Source organism: Tuber melanosporum (genome assembly GCF_000151645.1).
Source record: "Tuber melanosporum whole genome shotgun sequence assembly, scaffold_14, strain Mel28".
Classification (NCBI taxonomy): Eukaryota; Fungi; Ascomycota; class Pezizomycetes; order Pezizales; family Tuberaceae; genus Tuber; species Tuber melanosporum.
The window spans coordinates 1,007,203-1,020,156 of record NW_003298797.1 but is presented as its reverse complement, the minus strand read 5'-3'; the positions used below and the strand labels follow the sequence as shown (position 1 = coordinate 1,020,156).

At 47.1% G+C, this 12,954-nt stretch overlaps 4 protein-coding genes; 3 read left to right on the top strand and 1 right to left on the bottom strand.

Moving 5' to 3' along the window:
* On the top strand, nucleotides 1-2,016 carry GSTUM_00004702001 (uncharacterized protein). XM_002836329.2 has 3 exons: nucleotides 1-809; nucleotides 874-1,185; nucleotides 1,252-2,016. Exons 1-3 carry the CDS (start codon nucleotides 566-568, stop codon nucleotides 1,491-1,493), a joined length of 798 nt encoding a protein of 265 aa, XP_002836375.1. The 5' UTR covers nucleotides 1-565; the 3' UTR covers nucleotides 1,494-2,016.
* A 4,929-nt stretch (nucleotides 2,017-6,945) lies between these two features.
* GSTUM_00004701001 (uncharacterized protein) lies at nucleotides 6,946-7,829 on the top strand. XM_052355721.1 has 1 exon: nucleotides 6,946-7,829. Exon 1 carries the CDS (start codon nucleotides 7,482-7,484, stop codon nucleotides 7,764-7,766), a length of 285 nt encoding a protein of 94 aa, XP_052211694.1. The 5' UTR covers nucleotides 6,946-7,481; the 3' UTR covers nucleotides 7,767-7,829.
* Nucleotides 7,830-9,391: 1,562 nt separating this feature from the next.
* GSTUM_00004700001 (uncharacterized protein) lies at nucleotides 9,392-10,130 on the top strand (the record flags this gene model as incomplete). XM_002836327.2 has 1 exon in its annotated part: nucleotides 9,392-10,130. One exon carries the CDS (start codon nucleotides 9,392-9,394, stop codon nucleotides 9,662-9,664), a length of 273 nt encoding a protein of 90 aa, XP_002836373.1. The 3' UTR covers nucleotides 9,665-10,130.
* Nucleotides 10,131-10,216: 86 nt separating this feature from the next.
* Nucleotides 10,217-11,802, bottom strand: GSTUM_00004699001 (uncharacterized protein; the record flags this gene model as incomplete). XM_002836326.2 has 4 exons in its annotated part: nucleotides 11,390-11,802; nucleotides 11,270-11,328; nucleotides 11,140-11,217; nucleotides 10,217-11,090 (listed from the first exon to the last, which is right to left on the bottom strand). The coding sequence occupies exons 1-4, from the start codon at nucleotides 11,690-11,692 to the stop codon at nucleotides 10,217-10,219; spliced, it is 1,314 nt and encodes a 437-aa protein (XP_002836372.1). The 5' UTR covers nucleotides 11,693-11,802.
* Between the last annotated feature and the right edge of the window lie 1,152 nt (nucleotides 11,803-12,954).

Sequence of the window (12,954 nt, the reverse complement as noted above, 5' to 3'; positions counted from 1 at the left end):
CCCCCCATTACGTCCATTAGCCCTCTGTACCCCTTCCCTGGCCCCCTTCGGTTTCCCTGCAAAAATAATAATAATACTGTCAATCAAGCCCGTCTTCCTGCCCATCCTTTACCGCTACCTTACATTTGTGCTCGAAAGAAGCCAGGGGTGTCGCTTCGATCCTTCCCTGGCAAATACCCGACGTTAACGATTGGCCCCCTCGGTCTCGCATCACCATCCCGAACTTACAATCACACCCGTCGCCTGGATTTCCTCACCCAGGAATTGGCGGTCCCATAAATACCCCCACGGCGTCCTTTCTGAGAGGTCACCGTTGAGTCCACATTTTCCCGCATTTCCGAGAGGTTGGGTTCAAGAGGCAACCATTCTCCACGTGCAGACCGTCATATATCCATCCCTCATCACCTCAAACCCGCTTAGAGGATCTTTCGTCTCAACACTCCCGCAGTCACACTCCCCCTTCCTCTCTCGCCTTTAAAACTGCTACCACCACCACCACTCTTCAACACCACCACCTACCATCTACCACCACCCAAATTCACATCCATTACCACTCATCCACGTAATGAATCTTCCCAGCCTTGTCCACCAGTCGCGGCACCACAACCACTACCCGCAGTCTGCTCAGAGTAATGGACTTGATTTCTCAGATCACCAGTCTCCTGCTCCATACCTACATCGTCCACATGAATACGCTCACCCACCCGCGCCTCCTCCATCACCACCAGTAGAGGATAGCAATAAATGTTCTCTACCATCGATTTCAACACTGCTCGTATTCGCCGATGGAGGCCAACCAGGGGGAAATGGTAAGCATTATGTTATTGGGATTGGAAGCCAGCCGTGATACTAATCTGCCATCATGAATCATAGGAATGGACAGAATGGAGAGGCAACAACGGTCTCCTCAATACCAGAGCCAGCCACTTCATAGTTCTGGGCCTACTCTTCCTCCCACCCCTCCTATGAGACCTGACTCAGTTTTTGAGGGTAATAATTCGCCCACACTGTCATCGACATCACCTTCATCTTCTTACTTCTACTCCCCTACTTCATCGCAAGGAGGGAACCGAAATTCTTACCCTCCTGCGCAGTCAAAGTACCCGTCGCCTCCTGAGACGTCCTATCTTCCTCAATACTCTTATTCACCATCCACTCCTCAGAGCCAGCCTGCCATGGCATACAGTAAGCATGCACCATCGCAACCTCCCCACCAACTATTAATTCCTGTTTCTGTTCCCCCCCCTTCAGCATCAAATCCTTGGCATCACCATCACCATTCATCACCCGCTTCACACGCTGCGTTTCCGCAATCGCAAGATCGTTACATCTGTCCGACATGCAACAAAGCATTTTCGAGACCCAGTAGTCTGAGAATACACAGTCACAGTCATACTGGCGAGAAACCCTTCAAATGCCCTCACCACGGATGCGGCAAGGCTTTCAGCGTACGGAGCAACATGAAGCGCCACGAGAGAGGTTGCCATCAATAATAACAAAAATCAAGAAAGAATGACGACGACTACAAAAAGTCTGTTAATATACAAAAAAAAAAAAAAGGTGGTGCATGAACCGGCGAACAAGAAGTTTCTGGGTAATTTTTAAATATTGGATGCTATTTCTTGTTGTCCTTACAATTACCATTTTCCCCGGTCTGAGTGTTCACCGTACACCAGGATCTTATTCGCGGGTCGACCAGCGCGGCGATACCCAATCATGCTTAGCGTTTTGTAGATTATTCCCTTTTGTATCCTGTATCCTCTACTGTTTCTCTCTGGGTCTTCACTTTTGTTTGCGGTCATTTTCTTACTAGCATTGCAAACTCTACGGCGCAATCTGGGTCTGATCTTGAATTATGCCATGTGTTTATGGCGAGTACTGATTATGTTGGGTCTGTTTTGGGTACCAAAGTTTATTGTATCATATGAATATGCTCTTAGCTTAACCGGCCGAGCATCGGTGGAACACCTAGTTTATATTTCTAGTGTCAAAAATATAATCAAGGGTATCAAGGAACTTTTTTTTTTTTTTTTTTTTTTTGATCATTCTCATGAGAATTGCACGATGAGTGGATCAGAGTACGGTACCGTTTCGTGACTTGCCATACCCATAAAGTTATACCTGTACTGTACAATAGCCTACATACCGTATAACAACCAACTAACAGTACTCGAGTATTGCCTTGCGCAACCAACTCCAAACACTCGAGCACAGCACAATACATCAGCCAAACTGAAGCCATCCTACTCGTATGACACGGTACCCAAACATATTCCTAGAGAAAGAAAGGTATACATCGCCGACATTATTATTATTACAATTTCCGAAGCGATATTCCCTCTACAGTCCCAGGCAGGCAGATGGGACATAGACTATGTAGGACAGCGTAGAACAAGCCTCGGATGACGGTCTCCCGGGAACATGGAAATACAAAAGGAGGAAGGCACGGTGTGCTCGAGTACTGGAGCAACACCATAGCACCGGCAGAACTCGAATAATTGGTACTCGCGCTAGGACGTTAGAGTTTCCTTTACTGGTAAGGTCCAACACTTTTTGTTTTTTTTGGGGGGGGCTGAGTGGGTCAGTCTTCGCAGTGCTTTAGACCCCTTATCCAAGAGAGGGAATTTTGGACGTCTTAGCGCGAATACCAATTATTCGATTTCTGACGGTAGCCAGGAGTGGCCTGCAAGAGATGAAGAGATGTATCATAAACTACAGCACATAGTAGGGGAAAGGGGGGGTTCCTCGAAATCCGTGTGGCAACTCAACCACTCCGTCGGAAACGAGGCAACTTGTTGCTCTTCAACAATTGATGCCCACGCGAGACAGTTCTAAGCGAGCCCGAAAAACAGGAGTGAAAGAAAAAGGATAACCGGTATGCGATAAAAGGAGAAAAAAGAAACGGGGTAGACTATGGCACTGTGGCACGTGGGGATCGTTGTGGTTAGAGACCCTAACAGAAGTGTTTTCTCCTCTCCTCCGAAACACTCGATCGCGGCTTCTTGGAGCATCGTGAACATCCCCGGGCGACACGGCGATCAGGCGCTCACTCGTTCGCTCACTCACTCGGTGCTGTCGCAACAAGGGACCCGTTTGAAATCACCGGTACTACGGTACCAATGTCCTGAAGTAGACCTCCCTCCCTCCCACGATCCTCCGTCGCACCCTGGTTCCGGAAAGTGATCCCTTCATGATATTTACCGACTGCTACTTGTGCTAGCGCAGGGTCCTGGTAACCCTAGCTCGCTTGGGGAGGGCAGCGGTAGCGGTACTTGCTCTGGGAAGGAAAGAAGGAAATGGGGCTCCCCACCTTCGGAAGCACAGTATGGGAATCCCATGGTATCATGCTGTGCTCACCCCTTCTGCCTGAGCGCTCTTACTGTGTTTTTGGTGACGAGCGGGAAGCTGGAGCTGCGGAGTGTTTAATCCCCCACTCACCACCATCACCTTACGACCACTTTCTCAATAAATGCGGTGGGTTGTCCCCTCTCACCGTAAGCCATAGATCTGGTAATAATATAACAACAATCATAGCAGGCATGACAAACATGGTTGGTCAATCTTGCAGGATATATATCTCCACAGTTATCACGACCCGCCCGATTCCGGCCTATTTTATACGATAGAACCCTCGCCACCGTCATTTCGGGGACCGCGGCACGAAGGTAAATAAGGAGGGCCCCAAACCCCCGTATCCTAAGGGTAGCCTGGCTGACCGGGGGGGGAGGGAGGATTCCATTTCGCACTGGAACTGCCTCGTCCCCAAATTCTGCGGACATGTATCATACGTACACTCACTATATACAACACCCAGGGATAAATTTACGGTAAGTTAGTACTGTAACTTAACTGTGAAGTGAAATGAGGTTAGAATGTTCTTTCTTGCGCCGTACCGTATATTCCCGGAGCCTGCGGGGAATACCCGTGGAGATCAAATTTCGAGAAAAAAGGGCTCAATGGTAATCTTTTTTTTTTTCCCTTTCCTTTCCTTCCTTGTAATCCTTACGGCGAAGCAAGGGGATAACCTACCCTCCAGTACTCGTAAAGTGTATAATACCGTCAAGCGATATCGTCATCATCTCCATCTTCACCTTCATCTCTCTCCTTCGTTTGTCAATTCCAACCAATAGTCTACATCCCATGGAATCCACCCCGGAAAATCCCATACGATATCCGCATCTTACATAACTAAACTGAGCAAAACGGATCTTTTGCGAATGTGTTTTCCAGAAAAGAAAAGAGAAAAAATAAATAAAAACATATAGATAGAAAAAAAATTCCTCGACGACACTTTATGCAAGAGGACGGCGATCACGTCCGATCCCTTTGATCGGCGTTGTGGCACGAGAATTTTTTTCCTTTTTTTTTTCCACTCCACTTCAACAAAGTGGATTGGGTCTTCGAAACCAAAACCACTTTTTTCCGAGATCCGGGTTTTCAATGGTAATCACTCCCCCCCCCCTTCCACTGTCGTTTGCACCTTCCTAGGCTTCACTCACCCCGGCCTGAAAAGCTTCCTGTGGATCTACCGGTATCATACATGTACCAATCCTCAGATGGACGTTGCATGCGCAATTTTTGGAATCAGCCAGTTTGCTTGCTTGGTTGGATCCGCTGTGGCACGAACGGTGGGGTTGGAAAGGAGGGGAGGGAGGGGGGATGCGGTGTAAGGTAAGGTGAGGTAAGGCAAGGGAAGATCTTATTTTCCTTCCTTTTTCCATGTGGTTGCTTATCGTTGCCTTTGCCTTTTTCCTCTCCTCCTCTCTCTCTGTCTCTCCTTCTCTCTCTTGCATTGATCTTCCCACAAGTGTCCATGTGACCAGAATACAACACAGTTACTCGTGCGGTTACAGTAACGGGCTTGGGCTGGGACGTGTCAGTTAGTGGAGAAGAAAAAAAGAAAAAAAAGAACAAGGAAACTACGTCAGATCTGCTGCTGGGGATTGGGTGATTTGCTGCGGGTGTCTCCGTTTTGTGCGTTTCTAAGGGCTTATCATCCCATGCGGCAATGCATCAGAGTCCTGCAGGGTTCGGTAGAGCACAAATGGTCACGGCAGATCACTCGATTCTGCCGGTTAAGCGCTTGGAAATGACTGGTTGCAGTGGGCAAAACGCACCGGGATTGATCTTCAGCTCATCATTGTTCGACTGTCTGCAATGAAATCGCTGCGGGGGAAAGATTAGTAGGTTCCTTCCTTTGCGTATAGGCATTTGGGATAATAATAAAAAAACTATCACAGGATTTTTATTTATTTTTTATACCTTTATGCTTGCGGAGGAGCGAGATGGGAACCTGTTAGACCTGGATGTACCTGCCAAGGCAGGGCTTCTCGTACGAGAAAGATGCGTCGCAACGGACCACTAAAGTTGGATACCTCTATTTCTTATCTTCAAGATGAGAGTTGAGGAAATTTGTTATTAGTCCATTCTACCACTAGTCACTGGGGAAAGCTGCTTAATTGCCCTTGGCTGTCTGCTTACTCGGACAGGCGTGGCGGTTTAAAGGTCTCTGTGCCCTCACACTCTGACTGGCTCGGTTGCCCTTGGCTCCAATCCGACTTTTAGGAAAAGGATAGGGTTGGTGTGTAGTAATCTTTTTATAATCTTTTTGAAACTCCCTGTCGGAATATTGGTAAAGTTATTGTAGCCCGACAAACCCAATTCTGGCATTTTTCCCGCTGCACAGTACGCAACCTAACTTTTCCAAGCCTATAGCATTGCGGTGAGCTCTTCGTCGGCCTCGTCGGCGCCGTCGCATTAACTTGGCCAGCGTATCATATATATCAACTGAACGCGTATACTATTGCATCGCAGCGCACATCCTGCGGTATGATGATATTTCCTTGGTTTTTATTTTTATTTTCTTCTTCTTTTCCCCCCTCCCTCATTTCCCCCGTATGATATCTTGTGGGATATCCTGGGAAAAGGCTACCGTGCCCCCCAACATAGCCGAAACAATGTACGATAAGCCGTTAAGATTCAAACCGCATACCGGTAAATGGATCTTGCGAGAGAGATTTCCCACCCCTGATGTGGTGTGTTGACTTGTTTTATTTCAGTTTTCATTTCTATTCCCACTTTGGAAGGGGGGATTTGTTATCGGCTGGCCTTCACGAGTATTCTTGGAGAGGGAGGGGGAGGGGGAGGGGGAAGGAAAAGGGCAATCGTGATAATTAGTTCAGCCCTTTGACTAAAGAATACCGGTAGGTGGACGGATGTTCGGGGATACAGTATCGGTATCATACTCACCTTTTTTTTTTTTTAGTGTGTGGCCCCAAGTTACTAGCGGTCGGCTGCAGAAGAAAAAAAGTGAAAGTTTTTAGCTCACGAGGTCAATCGGAGGAGTTAAAAAAGAAGAAAAAAGGTTTTTCCCTCCTACACCCGCAAACGCCGTCGAGTTGAGAGGGGTAACTTATCATAAAAGGAAAAATAAGAGAGAGAAGAAAAAGGAAAATATGTACAAGTATGATATACGGCTGCTGTTCTCGCCTTCTCTGCTCGAGGACAGCATCATGACGAACGAGTACCGCTCCCAATAATTCGGGATTGTGCGACCTCCGCACACCGGGCGGGGGACTTGTTCCTTCAGAAATCAAGACTTTGGAAGCGCCACGTGCTGGGGGTAAGTATCACAGATGTCGGAGTTGCTGGCAAGTGGTGGGGCCCAAGATACGCGCTTGCTATCCATAACTTATCATATTTGACGATAATTCTTCATCGACATCCTTTTCTTTTTTCATTTTCTCTCTTTCTCTCTCTTTCTTTTTTTCGTTGCCCCAATGGAGATCTTCCCAATTTCCCGAATGCTTCTGACGTTGGCTGTTGTTTTTTTTGCTTATTAACCTGAGAACCGGGGAGTTGGAACGCCATAAAGTTGGTCCAAGAGAGACTGGCGTGGTCTGTGCGCCTACCTGTTTGTCGGATCGGGAGGAAGTGGAGTGGGGAATTCGTGTGAGGGGAACTCATCCGACCGTGAGAATTGTTTCCTTCGCAGGTTTCAGTGGATGGGAGGACACTCGAGGAACAACTCACTCATTCTCCCTCCTAATGATTTCGGGGTTTGCAGTACGGGTATGGTATCCTGGCTGCATGTCTCGACTTCACGATATGTGACAGGATTGCGAACCCCCACGGCTTTTTTTTTTTTTTTTTTTTTCCCTTCCCTTCTGAATATTACCACATGATCTCCACTTGCTAGGGGGTGCGTTTGGACTAACTTAACTGCCGCGGTTCATTGGTATCGTCATCCCGGGTGTCAATTGCTTCCACTTTATCGCGAAATAGATTGAAAACCGAATAATAATAATTATCATATCCGCCGTACGGTACCAGCATTGCATTTAGGGAGGGGTTTAACCCTCTTAGCCGACGGTAGTCTCAATCGTAAGCCTTCCTCCCCTTGCCCCCCCCCCTTCCACGTCTGAAATCACAATCATGCCTGAGGCTGGTAAGGCACAGCAGCGGTTCTAAGCTAATTGGTAATGGTGGGTAAAGTAGCTGGTATCATAGCCTACCTACAAGTACCTTCCTGGCGAAAGGTCTCCGCCTACACATCCTGGCCCGATCGGTGTGTTAATTGGGTGGGAGGGCTTCACGCAACCCTGCATTGGCGCAATGTAGCGACCAGGAATGCTCGGGTAAACTCTCGGGAGAGAATCATTGTTGACGTCTTGGATGCCTTTCTGGAAGGAAGCTCCGCGGGTGGACAAGGAGGGAAGGGTGACCCTCAAGTTCTACCGGCGCTAGGAGGCAGCCTGCCCACTTGAGATTGGCTACTGCACCGGTGCTCGAGTGCATACGAATTACCTGAGTACAGCTCGCGAGTGATCACTCATGATGTACTATCACTGCATGCACGAAGGCTCTGTCCCCTCAAGTGCTCGAGTGCGCCGCACATACTTCACAGCACCGCGCAGGTGCGGGCACCGACATTCACCGGTAATCGCCCTGGGCCAACACCTGTTTCTCACTCAAAGAGGGTTCGCTGCCAATTGGAATCACCAATGGCGGAGACCTGTTTACCAATGAACTAAGTTCCCCGTTACTCGAGTATTCCAGCCTCACCCCGGTTGAGACGGATTAGTGCATCACTTATGTCCGAAAAGTTAAGGGTTTTATGCTTGGCCCCTCGCTACCTGCCGAGCATACACCCACCCCCACCTTTTCGCTACCACTCACTCGAGTGATAGTCTATGAGGTTCCACATACTTGTAGGCGTTTCACATGCGAAAGGAAGAAATGAAAGGTTACAGGATATACTATTGTGACTTATTTGGGCTGACGGGAGGTTACTCGAGTAGTCCCCGATGCGGCGCAGAAGGCGCATAATAGTACATAAGTACAGAACCTTAGCCTCCGCTCATCTTTCCCAAAAAGCATGGACACGCACGGAATATGGGATTCCGGTACCTGCTCACATGTTACAGGTGCAAACAGTCACCTGCTTATAACAGCGTGAGCCTCCGTTCGCGAAGCAAGGGGAAAAATAGAAAACAAGGCAAGACAGCATCACCGCCGATCTCGATACCATGTATTAATAAGAAACACGCGATAACCATAATATAGATTTCGTATTTCCCACCCATACGCCAATATCCACACACTCACGGCCTCGCACACTTATCCATATGATGAGAAATTTTTGATTCACTTCCTTTTCCGTGAAACTAGATTGTCTGTATGATAATGGCAACAGCTCCCCAGCAAGGCATCCATACCCGATCGCCCACCGCTTGTTACGACACTCGTGCAGGTACCTTTCCTCACCGCACCCGCGGCGCATAGAACAACGGTCTTCTGATCAATCCTCGTACGAGCCTCAAGATCTGCCGCAATGTGCTAGGCCGTCGCAGTTCAGCCGATCGCACCACTTAACCCCCCTTCTACCAATCGCGAGCACAGGATTGTCCAGGATGGGACCATAACAAATCCGGAGCGCTCCCCCAAGTGTGCTTTAATCTTTCCACTCTTTTCCAGCGTTGTACGAGTACCGCCGGTAGAAAAAAAGTTCTGAGGAGCGGTATGCAGATTTATACATATATTGCGCAGGGCGTCAGGTCCTGCCTACACCAACATTCCAGTAAACCTGGTAATTGCCCGGAGGCACGAACAGGCGCGGATGTGGGTCCTTATAAGCACTTGCCATTTCCCTACGGGGGGGCTTGTCAGTGGCTTGCTATAACCAACGCCGGCAGCGGGCATCTTCCCACCCGCCGTATATTCCAGATGGCACTCACTACCGCCAACTATCCATCCACCGATCCATCGGTATCATACAAGCGCACAAAACCCACGTTGGAACGTTGGAAAGGGGTGGGGGAAAAAGAAAAAAAGAAAGAAAAAAGAATACCCCCTCGTGGACATGTAACCCGAAAAGAACTATCCGTTTTGCATGATGGACATAAGCCCGTTACTAATAAGTATGATATCGCAGTTTCCTCCTAGAGTCTCTAAGAGTAACCCGGCATACATACATGAAAAAAAAAAAGACCCATTCCAGATCCCATCACGCACTATCACTTACACTTCCAACTATCGCCGAGCCGTGATGAACCAGATATTTATCATAAACCGCCTGGGGGCGACTACTCTGCCATCCTATCATCATGCATCCGCCGAAAACGCACAACCGGGCGCTTGTTCGCTCGGGGTTTGGAGTGAGTGAGAAAGTAGGGAGGGGCATAATTGATCGATTGACCCCCCTCCCCCTCCGCGGGGGGGATTCTATCGGTTTCCTTAGTTGAGGTTGCTCTACTTGGCAGGTGTGCTGTGTGCATACGTGTTGACGGTGGGTTTGGGAAGGGTGGGCTATTTCACAACTAACTCCATCTGAGCTGTGGGAGGGATCCTTTTTCTCTTTAATTTTTTTTTTTTGCCCTTTTTATTCTTCCGGGGTTTACCTGGAGCCCCCCATCGCCCATCTCCCGCATGCTGTGTGCAGAATTGGTCCGGGGACGTCGGCCCGCTGATGGATGGAGCAAGGGTGTGTTCGGATGTCCGTATGGATTGGGATGATGACGATCCCTCATAATATTTGCGGTACTACCGCACTACTTAAGAGTGATGTATTAAGGGGAAGATAAAAGGGAAATAAAAAATAAATAAAATAAAATAGGAGTATTTCATTCGAATACCGCATAGGGTATACATTACTATTGTGTACACTGTTAAACATATCTAGACCTTTAAACCTTCAACATAAGAAATGAAACCTCTTTTACAATCTCTTCAATCCGACGAGGTCATCCATGACGTATCCATACACACTGGGGAGGCTCCACCCACCTCCTTGCCCTCTCTGCCCCCCAGCAACTACCGCCTTCGGTCCGCTCACAAGCGACCCCGCCAGTCCACTGAACCAGCCTTCATTCTTTGCGAATTCTACAGGTTTCGGCACAATGATTTTGGCCCCGGGCATGTGTTCTGAGTAGACATTACCCCCTTCACCACCACCTGGGGCAGACTCCTCAAAACCCGTGGGTAACCTCCTCAAAGATCGCGGCGAAGCTAGGGACTGAGAGCTGCTTCGTCTAAGTGGTGTGGGAGGAGGATCAATATCCATTTGAGAAGATGTATTGGGTAAGGGGTTGTCAATGATCGGGTCCTCAGTCCAGAGGGTGATAATAATTGTCCTTCCACCAATCACCAATTCACCTTTTGCCGACCCTGCAACGGCGCGTTCGGCAGCTTCGCGTTCTCCAAAGGTGATTCTGACCCAATGCCCAGGGCCTCCATCCGCGCCCGCAAGAGGCTGTGTCTTCCGTAATGTCTTCGCGTCCAACTGTTCACGCGGAACAATGTCGGGATCATGAAACTTGCTCTCGTTTGCTGGGAGTCCGGAATAAGGTTCTAATATAACTCCGTAGTATCGACGTAACGAACGAATAAGGTCCGGAAACCTGTCTTCGGAAAAGTTTGCGACCCGAACTTGTGTTGGAGTAAATGTCGCATCGGCGGGTTTTAACTCCAACGGAGTGGGATCAAAGGGCATGGAATCGTATATCGAGAGCAAAGGAGGCGCATTTGTATCGGCAGCATGCAGAGGCTGATCATCTGTCATGGACGACGAACGGTTGCGTGTTCGACTTATTCTGAACAGTAAGCTTAGGTTGGGGCGGGCAAGAAGCAAAGCCAACTTACGGACGAGATCCAAAGGTGTTTCTGGGCCAGTGGCCACTGGGGGAGCCTGGAGGCGATGACGATAGTGTCTTTTTGAGTCTATAACCTGTGTCAGTGCTGAGGCTTGAAATGTTGGTTGTTGGTAATATACGTTGACTTTCTCCTTCCTTCCAAAGGTTCATTAAGGCCACCATGTGCATCTGCCTCAAGCTGTGCAGACAAACTATTAGTACGATGCAGATATATAGCGTTAGAGAAGGAAGAGGCATACCAAAGAGGCCCTTGCATCAGTCGCGGGTTGAAGAGTGGAAACCTTATGGATATATGAGGAGGCAGCGGTCGGTACATTCGGGTTTTGCCGTAGGGCAGAAAACGGCGCTGGCTGATTTGCAAACGAAGGATAATCCTGAGGAGCCGGGATCCCTTGCTTTTTGTGCCACTCTGTGAACTTTTTCTCTTTGGTGAAATCCGGGATCGTGACTGAGGCGTCGAACACAGAGTTTGCGAATGTCGAGTTATTGGCGGTTGTGGTGGCTGAATTAAAGAGAGGGTTAAAGGTAGAAGAGTAATCCATGCTGGTTATGTCAGATCCTATGAGAAATACTGTGAGGTGTGGGAACTGTGCACGATGTGGAAATGGTAACTGTCGATAGAGGGGGGTCGGGGGAGTTGAGGAAGACGTGTTGTTCGTGTTTGGCGCCTTGAACACAAAGCTTAGCGATAGGGTAACCTCTCAAGAGTTTGCACTAGTCACGTGCTCCTATACCTGTTCCAAGAAGGTCCCCAACCAAGCCACAACAACGGAGGACGATTGGTAAGGGGGTGTTTGGCAAACATGATTTGGTTTTGAAATCACGATTTGCAACCAAATCATGACCTGAAATCACAGAGTGTTTGGCAACGTGATTTGAAATCATGATTTGAAAGTGTAACTTGATCTAGGTTTTGTAAGTGTGATTTAGATGATTGACATTTAGGGCTACATGTATATTAACAACTTATATAAGTTTAGCTTGTCTATTTAGAGGAATAATAAAAGAAGCTGATCAGTACAGAGAAGGTAATTAGAGATAATCCTCCTTCTCTCATATGGACTTTTGTAACAATATCTTAGAAACAATTAATTTATAATTATTATTTAATCATACTTTATTCTCCTTTTAAATATAATATAATATTATTGTATACTGAAAATTCAAAAGTGATATACTAATACTATTATGAAAAACCTATGTTATATGTGAAATCAGGATTCAGTTAAGAGGTGTTTGGCAGCATATGTTTTCAAATTGTGATTTTGGGAAATTACAGTTTTAGGGTTTAAGCATGTATTTTCAAATCATGTTTGCCAAACATCCCTTAAATTCACCGATTCCCTAACCCGAGAGTAAACTCTAACAGCTCAGATGGCAGTTTGAATAACCCAAAATATCACAAAGTTCTAGATCACAAAATCCCTTTACAATAGTCTCTCTTTCATCCTCCTCTCTTCCCATCATGAAAGGGAAGCAAAGGGGAAAGAGCTTATGGTTCAAGAACATCAAAATGTGTATAATACCAGACCTTAAGATTTCAAATTCTATAGGTTCTACAACGACAAATCTTATTGTAAAAAAAAAAAACCTGTTTATTATTATCTATTACCTTATCTTTTATAAACAGGTTTTTTTTTAAAAAAAATTGTTTGTAGTAATAGAGCCTATAGAATTTGAAAATTTAAGGTCTGGTACACATTTTGATGTTCTTGAACTATACAAGAAAGAGAAAGAAAGAACTGTTCCATGAAACTATTTTATTGAAGAACCAATTCTAATTATAAATCCTCTCTCATGTAGA

What these genes read in the sequence shown, in the direction of transcription:
- GSTUM_00004702001 (XM_002836329.2), top strand. Translation starts at nt 566, where the DNA reads ATGAATCTTCCCAGCCTTGTCCACCAGTCGCGGCACCACAACCACTAC. An exon ending in AGGCCAACCAGGGGGAAATG is followed by an intron (nt 810 to 873) that starts GTAAGCATTATG and finishes CATGAATCATAG; the next exon opens with GAATGGACAGAATGGAGAGG. An exon ending in CCAGCCTGCCATGGCATACA is followed by an intron (nt 1,186 to 1,251) that starts GTAAGCATGCAC and finishes CCCCCCCTTCAG; the next exon opens with CATCAAATCCTTGGCATCAC.
- GSTUM_00004701001 (XM_052355721.1), top strand. Translation starts at nt 7,482, where the DNA reads ATGGTGGGTAAAGTAGCTGGTATCATAGCCTACCTACAAGTACCTTCC.